General features: G+C 43.0%; 1 protein-coding gene across 5 annotated transcripts in view; it reads right to left on the bottom strand.

The window, feature by feature from the left end:
* WDR7 (WD repeat domain 7) overlaps window positions 1–15,651 on the bottom strand; it is a 228,882-nt gene that overhangs the window by 202,080 nt on the left and 11,151 nt on the right. For 4 of the 5 annotated variants that reach the window (XM_082241763.1, XM_082241764.1, XM_082241765.1 and 1 more), the window contains exons 2-7: window positions 8,117–8,288; window positions 5,011–5,117; window positions 3,743–3,821; window positions 2,641–2,815; window positions 2,461–2,537; window positions 1,122–1,241 (exon numbers count right to left, since the gene is read on the bottom strand). In XM_082241763.1, coding sequence (XP_082097889.1) covers window positions 1,122–1,241; window positions 2,461–2,537; window positions 2,641–2,815; window positions 3,743–3,821; window positions 5,011–5,117; window positions 8,117–8,275 — 717 coding nt within the window. In that variant the 5' untranslated portion in view covers window positions 8,276–8,288. The remainder of the gene's footprint in view (window positions 1–1,121; window positions 1,242–2,460; window positions 2,538–2,640; window positions 2,816–3,742; window positions 3,822–5,010; window positions 5,118–8,116; window positions 8,289–15,651) is intronic. The other variant, XM_082241767.1, reaches the window with a different exon arrangement.

Raw genomic sequence — 15,651 nt, 5'->3', positions numbered from 1 at the left:
AAATGGGCTCGCTCCAGTATACCTGAAGGAGCGTCTCCACCCCCATCGTTCTGCCTGGACACTGAGGTCCAGCGGTTCCCTCATTCTGGCGGTTCCCTCATTGCAAGAAGTGAAGCTACAGGGAAGCAGGCAGAGGGCCTTCTCGGTAGTGGCACCTACCCTGTGGAACACCCTCCCACCAGATGTCAAAGAGATAAACAACTACCTGACATTTAGAAGTCATCTGAAGGCAGCCCTGTTCAGGGAAGTTTTTAATGTTTAATAGGTTATTGTATTTTAGTGTTTTATTGGAAGCCACCCAGAGTGGCTGGGGAAACCCAGCCAGATGGGTGGGGTATAAATAATAAATTATTATTATTATTATTATTATTATTATTATTATTATTATGCCTTAGGGTCGCATTCACGGTTAGGCAATTCTCTGAGGGATGCATGCCAGCACATCACACATTCATTGTCCCCCCCTGCCCAAGAGAGAGATGAGAGAGACAGAAAGAGAGAGAGAAGTAGAACTCTTCCTCTGTGTCCCAAATTAGAACCCCTCCCTGATATCACCAATGGTCCCAGAGACAGCAGTTTTCCTCCCAATTGCAGCACACGGCAAAGAAGGGAAGACTTCTCTTCTCAGCTCAACGCTTAGAACAGCCTATGCTTACTCTGGAAAAGAACTTTTTGTCCCTCTGTTACAGCACCACTGCTAGAAGTTGTTTTGCTCAGGAAACAGAATGGAGCACACGTTCCTGCTTTCTGAAAACTAAAACCTCCTAAAACTGGTGCTGGACCAGAGGGAGAAAAGGCACGTTTCCAAAGTAAACAGATACACAATTTTGCTGGTACTTGAAGTAGCCTGGTGGACCGGATCCAAGCCATAGATTTACCACTCCTGCATCAAAATTTACCTTATCATTTGAATAAAGCCTGTAGTATTATAAAACAAAAGCAACACGCCAGCAACAGGGTGAGCTCACATGCACTGAAGAGATTATGTGTTTGATGAAATCAAAATCCAGTTGATTTATAATCTGACTATCCTAAACTTCCTTGCATACGTGTCTCACTGACAGTAGTTGTAGCTTGCAGTATAAAGAAAATCCAGCTTTTACTTAACTGGTTATCCTTACCCTCCAGTATTTAGAACAAACCACCAAAAGTGATCTTTGGGTAAATGCACAGAAAGAAATACTTTGGCAGTTTTGACAGTAAATTGGTTTAGACTCCTCTTCAAAGATTGGCTCTGTATCCTATAAAGAGAGAGGAAAGCATTTCAGTCACTCATGCAATGATCTCCAATACATTAAATTCCTCAACTCCTCCTTATCACTCCTATAATTAATACAACTAATCAGACTGTTCTTTTTTTCTTATTGTTTTTTCCTGCCACATGAACTTTTTTGTAGCTTTAAAACTTAGCTTGAGAGGAACTGATTTTAAACTCATATTGGGCTGGATCCAGACCTTGCCTTCCATGGATAAAAAGTTCCATTCTATCCACAGAAGGAATTTCATCCAGTGAAGCGATCCCACTGGCGTTGGGGGGGGGGGACAGGACGTGGGGACTTTAGATAATTCTTTCTCCACCTGCAGGCCCCAAAACCACTTCCCGCACTGTTCACCTGCAGAGACAGAGTCTGGATCCAACCATAACTTCCTTTCAAGAATTAGCTGGGGGACATACTCGCCTTCAGCTTCAGTAAGCAATTTTCATGTAGCATGATGGTTACATCTAGCATTCGCTTGCTGAAGTAGTAAATTATGTTTGAAGAGAAGAAGAGTTTGGATTTGATATCCCACTTTATCACTACCCGAAGGAGTCTCAAAGCGGCTAACATTCTCCTTTTCCTTCCTCCCCCACAACAAACACTCTGTGAGGTGAGTGGGGCTGAGGGACTTCAGAGAAGTGTGACTAGCCCAAGGTCACCCAGCAGTTGCATGTGGAGGAGCGGGGAAGCGAACCCGATTCACCAGATTACGAGTCTACTGCTCTTAACCACTACACCACACTGGCTTAGAAATAGACATTCCCCCTTCTCAAAGCAGCTGAAATGCTAAACAAGCAACATTGGTGATAGGTCATGAAACTAAGGAAGAAATATGTATTAATCCACCTTTTCCAAAAGGAAGGAACAAAACCAGGAAAAGGTTTATATGTGTGTGTGTGTGTGTGTGTGTGTGCGCGCGCGCGCGCTAAAAACTAGACATTCCCTATCTGCACGTACTGTATCAGACTAAGTCAAGGCATAGTAAACGTGTCATATGAAAAAGCCCTTAAGCAAGCAGATTTTAAACACCATCTGTCCAGAGCAGAAATAGAAGCATTTATGAAAATAAGTCTATATTTGTAATGGGAGCACAGCAAAAGTTACTGTTGATCGTTTTTGGCAATAAAGCCAGACTGACTAATAAAGCCAATTCTGGAAGAAGAAAGACTATTGGTATGAATCTGGGTCTGTTTCTCTTTACCTGCATGTGATTCACTTCAGAAGTTACGATCCACACTTTCAGAATGCCAGTCACCGAAACGGCCACAACAGTATCCTCTATGGAAAATGAAGACAGACCATCAAGACCTGTACACCAAACATTGTTTCTTAACGGTTGCAGAGAAAGTTCCTGAAAAGTAAGAATCAACCACGGGCTAACCTTGTGTTCTGTGAGATCGAATAACACTCATGGAGCTGATCCAGTCAGGAGAAATCTTTGACACCAAGGAATAAAGAACTTCGAGGCTGGTAGCATCCACGACAAGAATTTCTGGGTAGTGGCCATGACACAATAGTCTCCCTTCGCGCTGGGTTCCAATAGTGAACTGATAGAACTGAATATTTAAAAATTGGGGGGAAAGAAAGATAATCAGAAACTTTATAAATTAGTACTCTGGATGTGTGTGCTTGATCCACAATGCAGAATCTGCTTTCAGACCATAGGTACACTCTATTTTTGTATAAGAACAGATTTTTATTTATTTTTAAAAAAGCATCCCATAATAAAAACTATGGGTGCAGTAGCCCACTCAAACAACCGTTGTTCTGCTAGTGCAAGCTTTGTTCTTAACAAAGCCAGTGGGTGCCTTGTGATTGGGAAATTCCTAGCAATTCCTAGCAAAACTGCTATTATTATTATTAGCATTCACCTCCCTGCTGACCATTAAGCTTGTGCACAGCTGCAGGTACTGCCACTTTCACAACAACTTCAACTCTGAAACGACGTTGTGTGCTAACATTACATTACATGTAATTAAAAGAATACCAGAAATCAACGCTGAACAAGTTTTTCAAAGGTCAGCAGTATAATCTTGGTGCCGTGCACTTCACAGCAACAACCTGTGCTTATATGTTGCACTAGATTACAGGAACTGGGCATTTATTTAGCTTTGTAGTTCCCGTATTACCATTCATCAACTAATAATAGAATTTACTAAACTAATAACAGACCACAGAAACATCTTGCCAATTATCATTTCTACACTCCAGCTGGTACTGAAAGGCAGAAAAACTGGTTCCAGTTACCCCACACAGAATGTAAGTGTAGTCAACTTATATTTTTGCCAGTTTTTCTAACACATCATTAACAGTGCACATGTTTCGCAATGCAAAAAACCTCAACCCTCTGATCTGTCGTACTTGTATGAAAACAGGTAACTGAGTTCCTGTAAACTTTGTTAGCTTAAAAAGCCGTTATAGGGAAGCCTATATATGCAGTATCACACAAAACCAGTTATGGCTTTTATTTATAAATCATTTACCTGTATACCAGTATGTGTGCAGGCTAATTTAGTAAATTCAATGCATCTTCCATCATTCACATCCCAGAGGCACATCTCCCTAAACAACACAGAAAGGACAATTAACCAATCATCCTCCTGCATTCACATGAACCAATGACTGTATCCGACTAATTTAATTAAATTTATTATTATTATATTATTATTATTATTATTATTATTATTATTATTAATTGAATTTACATTCTGTCCTATACCTGCAGGTCTGCACAGAATGACTTCAGCAAATGCAATGGCATGTTAGGGGAGGGGTTGTACCTCTGGTGGTAGCACACCGTGGTCCTTTTGGGGCAGTTTGTCCACGTTTGGTCTCCACTTGCATTCAGCTCTCGGCTGTGGCTCCTAGAAGCTGTCAGCAGGTAACAGCAGCCACACCTTGGGCTGGCCAGCTAAACCAAGTGAGAGTATCTGATGGCTCTCAAACACTCAGTAAGTTGAGGATTTCCCCTGCATGTCTGGCTGATTGAGTGGAAGGGACCAATAGTGGGTCCAACAGTGGGAACAGAGCTCATATAGGAGAAGGAAAACTCTCATCTCAAACATCCACTGCCTTACAGGATATCTTTGGGAAAAGAAAAGGGTCAGGAGTAAACCCTACACAAATCTGGAGTGGAGTCTCTATGACGGATGGATGGATGGCGTCTTGCATGCCTCCTTTCGGCAACTACTGCAGCCAAGCTGGTGTCAAATGCATTGTTCTGCTTTCCTTTGGACAGTGTCATCAAGGCTGAGAGAGGGGTCTTGTTGTCTGGGCAGGCCAGGACCTCCATACACACTGCCCAGGCTTGTGTCCCGGGCTAACACAGCAGTTTGACTTCACTCCTAGAGGTGTGCTCTTTCGTCTCTTGAGATAGAAGGATCCAACAACCCTCCCTCTCCTCTTAGCGCACCCTCAAATCTGCTCTGGGGTTCCCCAAAATCTCTGGAGTAGATTTTAGGGGTGCTGTGAGTGGGAAGGGAAGGAAGCAAACCAGAGGAAGCTCTGATGTGCTTTGGGAAGTTGTTCTGCATGCACAAAGGGCTCAGTTGGCCACAACCTTGAATCTCTTGGTTGATCTCTTGACATCTCCTTCTGATGAAAGGAGGAGGAAGGGCAAAGGTTCAATGAGTGCTCATGACCCTTTGCACCATGGGTTGAAAGTAGGCAATGATGCTACACAGCAGTCAATATTTTAAGAGAATGAAAAATTGAGAAATCAATCACATGGGTGGGAAGGAGCTATACTTACCCACTTTCTGATGCACTCACTATATACTGCTTCTCAGATGAAGCACTGGCCTTGGACAAACAAGTAACTGAAGCTGTGTGACCAAACAGCAGGGCTCTAGGATTTATCTGGGATCAGAGAAACAAAGGTATTCAGAATTAACGAGAAAGCACCTGAATTGCCGAGCTTGATCATTGAATCAAAAGTTACCATAGGTATGGAGAAAGTACCGTATTTTTCGCCCTATAGGACGCACTATTTCCCCTCCAAAAATGAAGGGGAAATCTGTGTGCATCTATAGGGCGAATACAGGCTTTCGCTGAAGTTTGGGAGAGCGAGAGGGGTCGGATAGCAGCCTGCCGCCCCTCGCGCTGGGCAGCCATCCGAAGCGTCGGGAGCCCTGTGGGAGTTCCCACAGGGCTCCCCACGCTGCGGATAGTAGCCTGCTGCCCCGCGCGCCGGGCAGACATCTGCCAACCCCACAAGCTCAGGGGACAGCAGGGAGGCGCAGCGCCGCCATACCGCTGTTCCCCGACCTGGTTTTGGGGGGGAAATAAAGGGGGGGAAATTCATTTATTTCCCCCCCAAAAAACTAGGTGCGTCCTATGGGACGGAGTGTCCTATGGGACGAAAAATACGGTATTTTGCCAACTACTGGTCAGACAAGGTGGTGGCTCTCCGTAAAAGCCAAAGCCTTTACAATGCCTTGCAAGGGAGTGTGCACAGGAGACAAGCATCTTATTTTTAAAAAAGCATTATAATGATGTAAGGCACAACTATTTTATTTACAATGAAGTAGCAAAAAGAAAACAAAGGTTCTTCTAGTGCCTCCATCTCCCGGTTTAAATCACTCAATCTGTTGCACAACCAGTTTCTGCTAGTGCAACTGCTGCATTGGATTCTTCTGTTACATAACATTAAAAGTCACCCATCTGCTACTGCAGGACGCCTTGCGCTAGTGGACAGAGAACACTGGATACAGCCCAAAGTCTCAAATGACCTAGATGCACTACTGCTTCCCCACCCTTAACTCTGGGTTCTGATTGCCAAAGCAGAAGGTCCTGCAAGACTTCTGAAAGTTGCTCAGGCTTTGACTTTAGCAAGCTGGCAATAGATGTTCTACAACATGAGGGCAGCCATTAAGACTACTTCTTTGTTGGTGCTCTTGGTGGTTCTCAAATTTTGTAATGAGACACAGAAAGAGGCAGCCTCTTAAATTCTGTTATGCTTAAGCTGTTGAGTCTTAATGACACATTCAATGAAATGGAAGCCATTCTTTTAGACGAAAACAAGGAGGCTTTCAGTAGTTAAATCTAAGAATTTCTGTTCCTGGATTAATAATAATAATAATAATAATAATAATAATAATAATAAATTTATACCCCAACCATCTGGCTGGGTCTCCCCAGCCACTCTGGGCGGCTTCCAACAAAGATTAAAAATATATTAAAACATCAGTCATTAAAAACTTCCCTAAACAGGCCTGACTTCAGATGTCTTCTAAACGTCAGGTAGTTATTCCTATAAGTGCCTGCTATTCATAATACCAAACGATTGCTCTCACACTCTGTGGCCAATGCCTTGCTTTCTCAGTAAGACCAGTCCATATTTAAGAGTTTTATTTGCATACAGAACCAGTTTACAATTTATGCAAGCTGATGCCTTTCTTCTAATTTGTATAGGAAAGTTTTTGCTGTTGCATTCCACAGCTTTGCTTCACATGCTTAAGGTATTCCAGGTCAGGAGTACACACCTTTCACTGGCAGAGAACCACAAAATATTCCAGCATAAACACACTGCCTTGTATTGCTGCTTTCACTTCAGAATTGCCTATCACTATTTGCTTTAAAACAGATCACTTAAAAATGAGTGTCTCTTGCTTTAAATGGCATCCAGGAGCTGCAAGCGGTGTTAAAAAAGGTAAAGGTAAAGGTACCCCTGCCCGAACGGGCCAGTCTTGACAGATTCTGGGGTTTGTGCGCCCATCTCACATTTATTGGCCAGGGGCCAGCGCTGTCCGGGGACACTTCCGGGTCACGTGGCCAGCGTGACAACGCTGCTCTGGCGAGCCAGAGCCGCACACGGAACGCCGTTTACCTTCCCGCTGGTAAGCGGTACCTATTTATCTACTTGCCCCCGGGGGTGCTTTCGAACTGCTAGGTGGGCAGGCGCTGGGACCGAGCAGCGGGAGCGCACCCCGCCGCGGGGATTCGAACCGCCGACCTTTCGATCGGCAAGCCCTAGGCGTTGAGGCTTTAGCCCACAGCGCCACCCGCGTCCCTTGCAAGCGGTGTTACCTTGGCCAAATCAGCTGCTATGTGCGTTTCTAATCTAACATCATAAGGCTACGATTGGTAGAAAAATGTTTTATTTTAAAAGTTACTGGAACTTCACAGAGCAGATTGCTTGTTTAAGCTACCAATAATCATTCAAACAACTAAAAGTTCCATTGCTTCTTGTCATTTTCTATGTATGTGCAATAGACATGCAATTAGCTTTGAAAGCTCACCCTCATAAAGAGAACAAAGAACATGGCGTGGCATACAGAAGAGGTGAACTTCAGCTTCTAGTTTATTTATTTGGCATTCAAGCCTCCACAATCTTTAAAGGCTTACTGCAAATACCACCACCACCTAACTATACCACAAACCAAAAAAAACACAAGCGGATAAGGAGTGCAGTTTTACAAACAGAATTGTTTACAAGAGACAATGCATTCCCAGGTTCAGCGTCTGCATTAGTTATTCATGTTAAATTGATTTAGCAGGCTGACCTCCAAAAGGTCAGGGGGAAGGGAGAACCCAACAGAGCCGCTTTCCAGCAGAATTCATTGATTTTCCATGCTAATGATAAAAAAAATCAACACTCTCTCCTACAAAAGCAACCCTATGAATATCAATAATATATATTGATTGTTATGCATCAGCTCAAGCAACAAGGTTTCGCTTTGGAAGAAGCATGCATACCGTAACTATGCCTTATCTGTAGGTTACCAGACACACACTCAAATCTGATTATAAATGTTCAGAAATGTGTTTAAATTGTGTTTCTGCAAAACAGGGCATTAATTACATTTAAACAAACCTAGGCATTGTGAAAGACATCGTATAGTGCACAGTTAACTTACCTCCAGATCTGAAGAGAGGTCCCAGAGACATATTTGTCCATCATGACATCCCGTTACAATCATTGACACATCATCCATTAGTAGGATGGCCGATACACAGTGAGTGGGAGCTTTGCGTCCCCATAGCACAATTGGTAGGACCAAACTGTTGCCCGCCATTATGGTATCACACCTGTAAATGCAATATGCATAATGATGATGATTAATTGATATACATGCCAAAATGGCTTCTTATTTCGATTCCAAAAGTAAAGAATAACCCAACTAATTTTGTTAGTATTGAGTTAAGATATGTGATGCATCTAAACATCAAAGAGCGTTCTACAGAAACGCATCTCAATTCAATACCATTGCATGTGCCACCAAAAATACACACACAAAAAAACCTGTTTGAAAGCTCTTTAACTTTTTTATTCACCCAGCAAAATTCCAAATGAGTTAAGGTTACCCGGAGAGGGGCAGTGGAATACTCAACATTGAGTTTGTAATGAAGGGTTCTTCAATATTTAATTAAAGAAACTTGTGTGTTAATGCACTGCTGCCTTGCTTCTCCACCAGTCATTTAGGGAAAAGAAAGTGCATGTTGTCTATTATCAGCTGTGGCCCATGAGAAATCATCATTGGGAAATAAATATTTCAGAAGTTCTCGAGTCAAGTAAGATGATGTTCAGTTTCTTTCTCCAAACGACACTTAGCATACACAGAGGCCTCATTTGCACAACACACTAAGACTGTGACTGAGCCATAGATACAGACCAATACAACTGTACACACTGCATTTGTAGAGAGGAAGTCATGCATCCATGGCAGAGTTTGCTTTCTAAAATCAAAGACAGATGCAGGCAAATATAGAGGTAAAAATTAAAAATAAATCTTCAGGATATGAAACAAAAACAATTTCAAAAAAATGAACCTATACACATAGACTGGTTTTTTGTTACATCTGTTACAACTGAATGCTTTCTGAAGCTTTTTAAAAAAACAAGTATTTGGATTCTATTTGACAAAAGTCTGTACACTATTTTAAAAATGGTTTTCTTACCATTAAGTAAAAAATAGTCATAGGAAGTAGGAGGTAAGTGATGTCTTGCAATATTGGCATTTGTACTTTAAGTTTGTGGGGCAATTATGGGCCTCCCTTTTTGTGATTTTCTCTGGGTTTTTTGCAGTACACACAGAGCCTGTGCTTCAGGAAGAGAGACAACAGCTGGCTATTATTTCACCCTTCAATGCATCATCACTTCAGTGGTAAACAGCTAATTTGGTATGCCATAAAAAAACCTTTTAAAAAAACTTAATCTGTGCTGCCATAGGAAAATTACACAGCAAAATGTGACCTTCGAAGCAGCTTCCACCCTCCCGATTTTAAGATTATTTCATTATTTAAGATTAACACCACAATGGTCCCTCTTACTCTAAATCATTACACAGAGTAATTCTTAATGCAGCCAACAATTATTATATAAGGGCACAGGACATCCAAGTAGATCAACACACATTGTACAAGTCAATACAAATTTGACTTATATCACAGCGTCGTACCTATTGCTTTGGGCAGGCTGCACTATCAGATATGACCCTGTCTGTCATAACTGACCATGCCACCAGGATCATCTGCCACAGACAAATATGTAGCCGTCCTTCTCCCTATCAAAAGCCACAAGCTTCCTGGTGCCCAAGAACATTTGCTGGCTCTTGGCCGTGCTCAAACTGCAACTGGTTCCTACCAGGGCCGGATTTAGGTTTGATGAGGTGCTACGCTACTGAACTTAATGGGGCCCTTTATATGTCTAGCTGTCCTTTGTCAACAACAAATTGTCGCTGTTTTTTGTGTTGAATGTATGCTATATGGTAATTTAGGGACCTAATAGGTATCTGAAGCCATTTGTGCATGTTGCCATGCAACCAGTCCATGGAGAATGCAGGCACCCTATACAGTGGACGTTTGGGTTGCGAACGTGATCTGTGTGGGATGCACGTTCGCAACCCACAGCGTTCGCAACCCGCAGCGACACATCTGCGCACACGGGAGTTGCAATTTGGCGCTTCGGCGCATGCGCAAAGCACAATTTAGTGCTTCTGCACATGCACGCCCCCAAAACCCAGAAGTAACCTGTTCCGGTACTTCCGGGTTTCAGCGGGACCGTAACCCGAAAAAATGCAACCTGAAGCATCTGTAACCCGAGGTATGACTGTATATAGAAATGAGCTAACCAGTGGTATTTTAGGGAGCAGGCAGGACTCATGACTTACATCATAGCAGCCTACACAACACAAAACACTGTTGCTGCATGTAGGTTTTATTTTATTTGTTTTTTATCTTATATTTTGGAAATGTACACCCAGTTGTTTTTTCTTTAATTTTTTGGGGGGCCCCCAACAGAGTGGGGCCCTAAGCTATAGCTTGTCTAGCTTATACGTAAATCCGGCACTGGTTCCTACCCAATCCCTACCTTTCCATCAATTTCCCCTCCCCAGCTATCATTTGCCTGTGTGTTCTCTGGCCCTGAAAACCTTCCCCGTCTTCACCTATCCCACTGCCTCCCCAGCCTTCACTTTCACCTCAGTCCTCAGACAGATTTGGCCAGACTGCCAAAGGCTTCGCCTTCTGAGTCCTGACAGGGGCGGCCCATCCCATTTCGCCACCTGAGGACAAACGGGAAGGTGCTGCCCCACCACCCATCACCCGCCAAAACCTCACATACTTGGGTGATGCAGCAGGTGCTGCCTCTGGGGTTTCTGTCCCCCAAGGCAGCTGCCTCAACTTGCCTCACTGGAGGGCCGGCCCTGCCCTTTGACAATCTAGGTCCTTTTCCTAACCCTCACACGCCCTGACCCAACATACAAATCAGACTCCCAAAATTTATCATGCTAAACCACCTTCCAAGATTTCTGGTCACCTGAAGCCATTTATTTGTTAGTGTTATTGGCAGCTGGACTAAAATTTGCAAGAACAGGGTTTGTTAATCGCACCAAAGCACACTGCAATACCTCAGCCTCTCAGTGAAGTAATTCAGACAAGACCTGCAAATGTCTTGAGCCGGAAGACAAATATCCAACAGCATGCTGAAGGGAATTTTTGTTACTTAAGTTGGTGGACTAGCTGGACTACCAAAATTATTTTCTGCTTCAAAATGGCCATGTTTTCTTCCTTCTCCAATACAAAAAGTTTTGTGTGTCTTTCATGTGCTGTGCTGCAACTGCTCTGATAGTGTTTAAAGTCAATAAATTTTGAATATAGCTTATTCAAAGCTTGCCAATTTATTTCAGTCCTCTGAACAGTTTCTGTTTACATCAGCCTCTGTTATCTAAACTACACATCTTCCCTTTGGCATAAAACATGTTTAAACCAATCACATACAAAGAACCACACAATCTGGACAGAGAGCAGGGCAAAACGCACAAAACAAGAATCGGCTTCAAGGCTGCAATTATACAGTATATTCACTTACATAGGACTCAAATCTGAGGAGATATGTAGAGTATTATACCGTAAGTGGGCAATGGTCCCAGAATGATGATCTGCAGGTATTATTTGTACAGAATAAAACGCCATACGCTTAAGGTACTAGACCTGCACAGAACAGAACTTATTTCTAATTTCATAGCACCCTATTTTAGGTGCTCAAGATATCTATGCACTACTGCAGCACTGAGTACAACTGAAAAAGGCACACATTTCCTCAATTTATTTATTTATTTCTGCCTAATAAAATTACAATAAATATTCATCAAAAACAGATTACTTCTTTAAAACAAGAGGCAAACATCAATATATTCAGCTTTCAAAAAAATTAAAATACTGCCCTTCTGCGACTTTCCCAAAACACATTTAAGGTAATGAATTTAATATCACTCTTCCTTCATTCATACAGCATTGCAAACTTCATTATATCTGTCCATGTAGAATTCAGGATACATGGAAGTTATCAGACACATTTCGGCATAGAATTGCACAAAATTCCCCAAAATTATGGAATACCATAATGAACAGGACCAATAAGCTGCTATAAACATCTACATAAAAACCAACCAACACCAAGCTTTCAGAAAGGAAATATTAAATCTAGTCCAAGAAGGAATGTTGTTTCTACAACTACCTGTTTCCTTTTGTTTTTTTAGCGCGGGATCTGAACGCTTTTAGTACTATCTTCATTTTCAAGAAGTACAGGCTCATTTTGACAGAGGATAGGGCTGGTCGGTTGGAACAGTGCAGGCTTCTTTAACAGTACATTTAGAATACCAAATATATCTCAGTGAAAAAAAATCAATATTTTCACATCAATGATGGAAAAGTACAGTCACAAACATATTAATCTGCTAACAAACTGTCCTGAAGCTTTCGGGCTATGAATAACTATACAGTGGTGCCTTGCAAGACGAAAACAATTCGTTCCGCGAGTCTTTTCGTCTTGCGATGTTTTTCGTCTTGCGAAGCACGGTCCGTCGCAACTGCGCCTCTTCAAGTGGCTTTAAAAAAAAAGCGCAAGACGTTTTCGTCTTGCGAAGCAAGCCCATAGGGAAATTCGTCTAGCAAAGCAACACAAAAACGGAAAACCCTTTCGTCTAGCGAATTTTTCGTCTTGCGAGACATTCGTCTTGCGGGGCACCACTGTACTCTGAAGCACATATTTTCTGCAGGACTGGTGCTGATCCCCAACCCTCCGCCTGGAGAACCTGAAAATATATCATTAAGAAATCACTTTCTCAGACCTTCAGAAGGCCCCAACACTCTGTTCTGCTGAAAGAAAACTCAATCCAACTCCCAATGAGTCTGTAAAAAGCTTTAAGCCTTCCAAGCTTTTTTCAGCAGCAAATTAGTCTTTTCATTGTTTCTATTTATAGTTATCTCTGTAAATTTCCACAGACACAAAATAACACAGTCATGATCACTCTAAACGAAAGTGTGTACAACTAGGTTCAACTTAAGAGAAGACCCACTGAAATTAATAAACATGACTAAGTTAGCTCAATTAATTTCAATTAGCAGAACAATGCCACCTAAAAGATACTAACTCTCCTGGACTTAAAGCACAAAGAGTTTACTTCCAAATGAGAATTTCCTATGCTTTGTTTCTCATTTACACAATCAGTGTGCACTCCCTTACTTAATTCTCTCACTAAATATGACAACAGGAACTACAACTGTGAGCACTACGCCAAAACGAGTCGATAGGTTGCTTACTTCTTGAATGAGGGCAATTTGTCTCTCCCTAAAGCAGGGCGGGGGGAAATGGTTTTAAGGAAAATTTTGATAAAGGAAGGTTAATGGTTATACAACAAAGAGGAAAGAAAATTATTGTTTATTATAAGCAAACCAGGTAACTAAGAACATCCCTTTTTCCTGGAAATGCTATGTGGGTCTTGCCCCTTGACCTCTCACCAATGTCTAATTACTATCAGTGTCATATAAACACATTTCTGTCCACATCAAGCCCCTGCAAGTGAAAAGCTTTTTGTTCAGCTGGCTAACACACACACACACACACACACACACACACACATATATATATATATGTGGTCTCACTCGTCATCTTCAGGCTTGAGCTTGTGAAGAGTTTTTCTGAGGTCAAGAGGTCAAGACACGAAAGCTTTAGCAACTAATCTACACTTAATGACCCACCCAGTGCTATTCAGAATATCACACATGAAATCACTCAAGATATCCCTCAAGTAATTAAGGAACAAAAGAAGAAAAGGCACACTAATCTAGGAACTTCCTCTTTGCCCAGAACGTTGGAGGCTATACACCACACCCCTCAACAGTATTTATAGAAACTCAAACACCAGATTCTGCTCTGTTCCAGTAACAAGAAGCCGAAAGCACCAGCCTGAAGATGACGAGTGAGACCTCGTCGAAACGTCGCCCAGACACCCCGACTCTTACACGGGAAGACACCCGAAGACACCAAAACCTGCATTCCTGTACCCGTGAAAATCTACGAAAGCAAATATCTCACCTCTACGGGGAGGAAACCTTCCAGCTGACAAGAACCTACGAGAAACTTCTGTTCCAGTAACAAGAAGCCGAAAGCACCAGCCTGAAGATGACGAGTGAGACCTCGTCGAAACGTCGCACAGACACCCCGACTCTTACACGGGAAGACACCCGAAGACACCAAAACCTGCATATATATATATATATATATATATATATATTGCAGGTTTTGGTGTCTTCGGGTGTCTTCCCGTGTAAGAGTCGGGGTGTCTGGGCGACGTTTCGACGAGGTCTCACTCGTCATCTTCAGGCTGGTGCTTTCAGCTTCTTGTTACTGGAACAGAGCAGAATCTGGTGTTTGAGTTCCTATAAAAGTTCCTATATATATATTATATATATAACTAATACAATGCCTATCATTCTTGCAGATTGCCAGGATTAGGGGGAGTGAGCAACATTTCTCTGTGCTAAAGAGACACAGCACTCCAATGTGAATACCTTCAGCAGGGCTTGAGATATCAGGGAAATGTCACCCTCAAGTGAATGAATGGCAGCTATTCACTTTATATGGGAAGAGGGGGAAAGGGTACACCTGGGAACACCATTCAAGTAAGTAGAAGCTTCAACTGGCCCTAGAGAGTCCAACCTCTGAGATTTCAAGTGAAGGCGGTGAAGGTCCTGTGTGAGTGCCTGGAGGCGGTTGGAGGATGGATGGCGGCTAATGGATTGAAGTTGAATCCTGACAAGACAGAAGTACTGTTTTTGGGGGACAGGGGGCGGGCTGGTGTGGAGGACTCCCTGGTCCTGAATGGGGTAACTGTGCCCCTGAAGGACCAGGTGCGTAGCCTGGGAGTCATTTTGGACTCACAGCTGTCCATGGAGGCACAGGTCAATTCTGTATCCAGGGCAGCTGTCTACCAACTCCACCTGGTACGCAGGCTGAGACCCTACTTGCCCGCTGACTGTCTGGCCAGAGTGGTGCATGCTCTAGTTATCTCCCGCTTGGACTACTGCAATGCGCTCTACGTGGGGCTACCTTTGAAGGTGACTCGGAAACTACAACTAATCCAGAATGCGGCAGCTAGACTGGTGACTGGGGGCGGCCGCCGAGACCACATAACACCGGTCTTGAAAGACCTACATTGGCTCCCAGTACGTTTCCGAGCACAATTCAAAGTGTTGGTGTTGACCTTTAAAGCCCTAAACGACTTCGGCCCAGTATACCTGAAGGAGCGTCTCCACCCCCATCGTTCTGCCCGGACACTGAGGTCCAGCGCCGAGGGCCTTCTGGCGGTTCCCTCATTGCGAGAAGCGAAGCTACAGGGAACCAGGCAGAGGGCCTTTTCGGTGGTGGCGCCCGCCCTGTGGAATGCCCTCCCATCGGATGTCAAGGTGATGGAAAACTACCTGACATTCAGAAAACATCTTAAGGCGGCCCTATTCAGGGAAGCTTTTAATGTATGATATTTTAGTGTTTTTTGGTTTCTGTGGAAGCCGCCCAGAGTGGCTGGGGAGACCCAGCCAGATGGGCGGGGTATAAATAATAAATTATTATTATTATTATTATTACTTATCTAAGTAGCCCCGCCCTGAATCC

Source organism: Podarcis vaucheri (genome assembly GCF_965113315.1).
Source record: "Podarcis vaucheri genome assembly, chromosome: 11".
Lineage (NCBI taxonomy): Eukaryota > Metazoa > Chordata > Lepidosauria > Squamata > Lacertidae > Podarcis > Podarcis vaucheri.
Note: the sequence above shows the minus strand (reverse complement) of the source record. Positions and strands in the feature narration are given on the sequence as shown.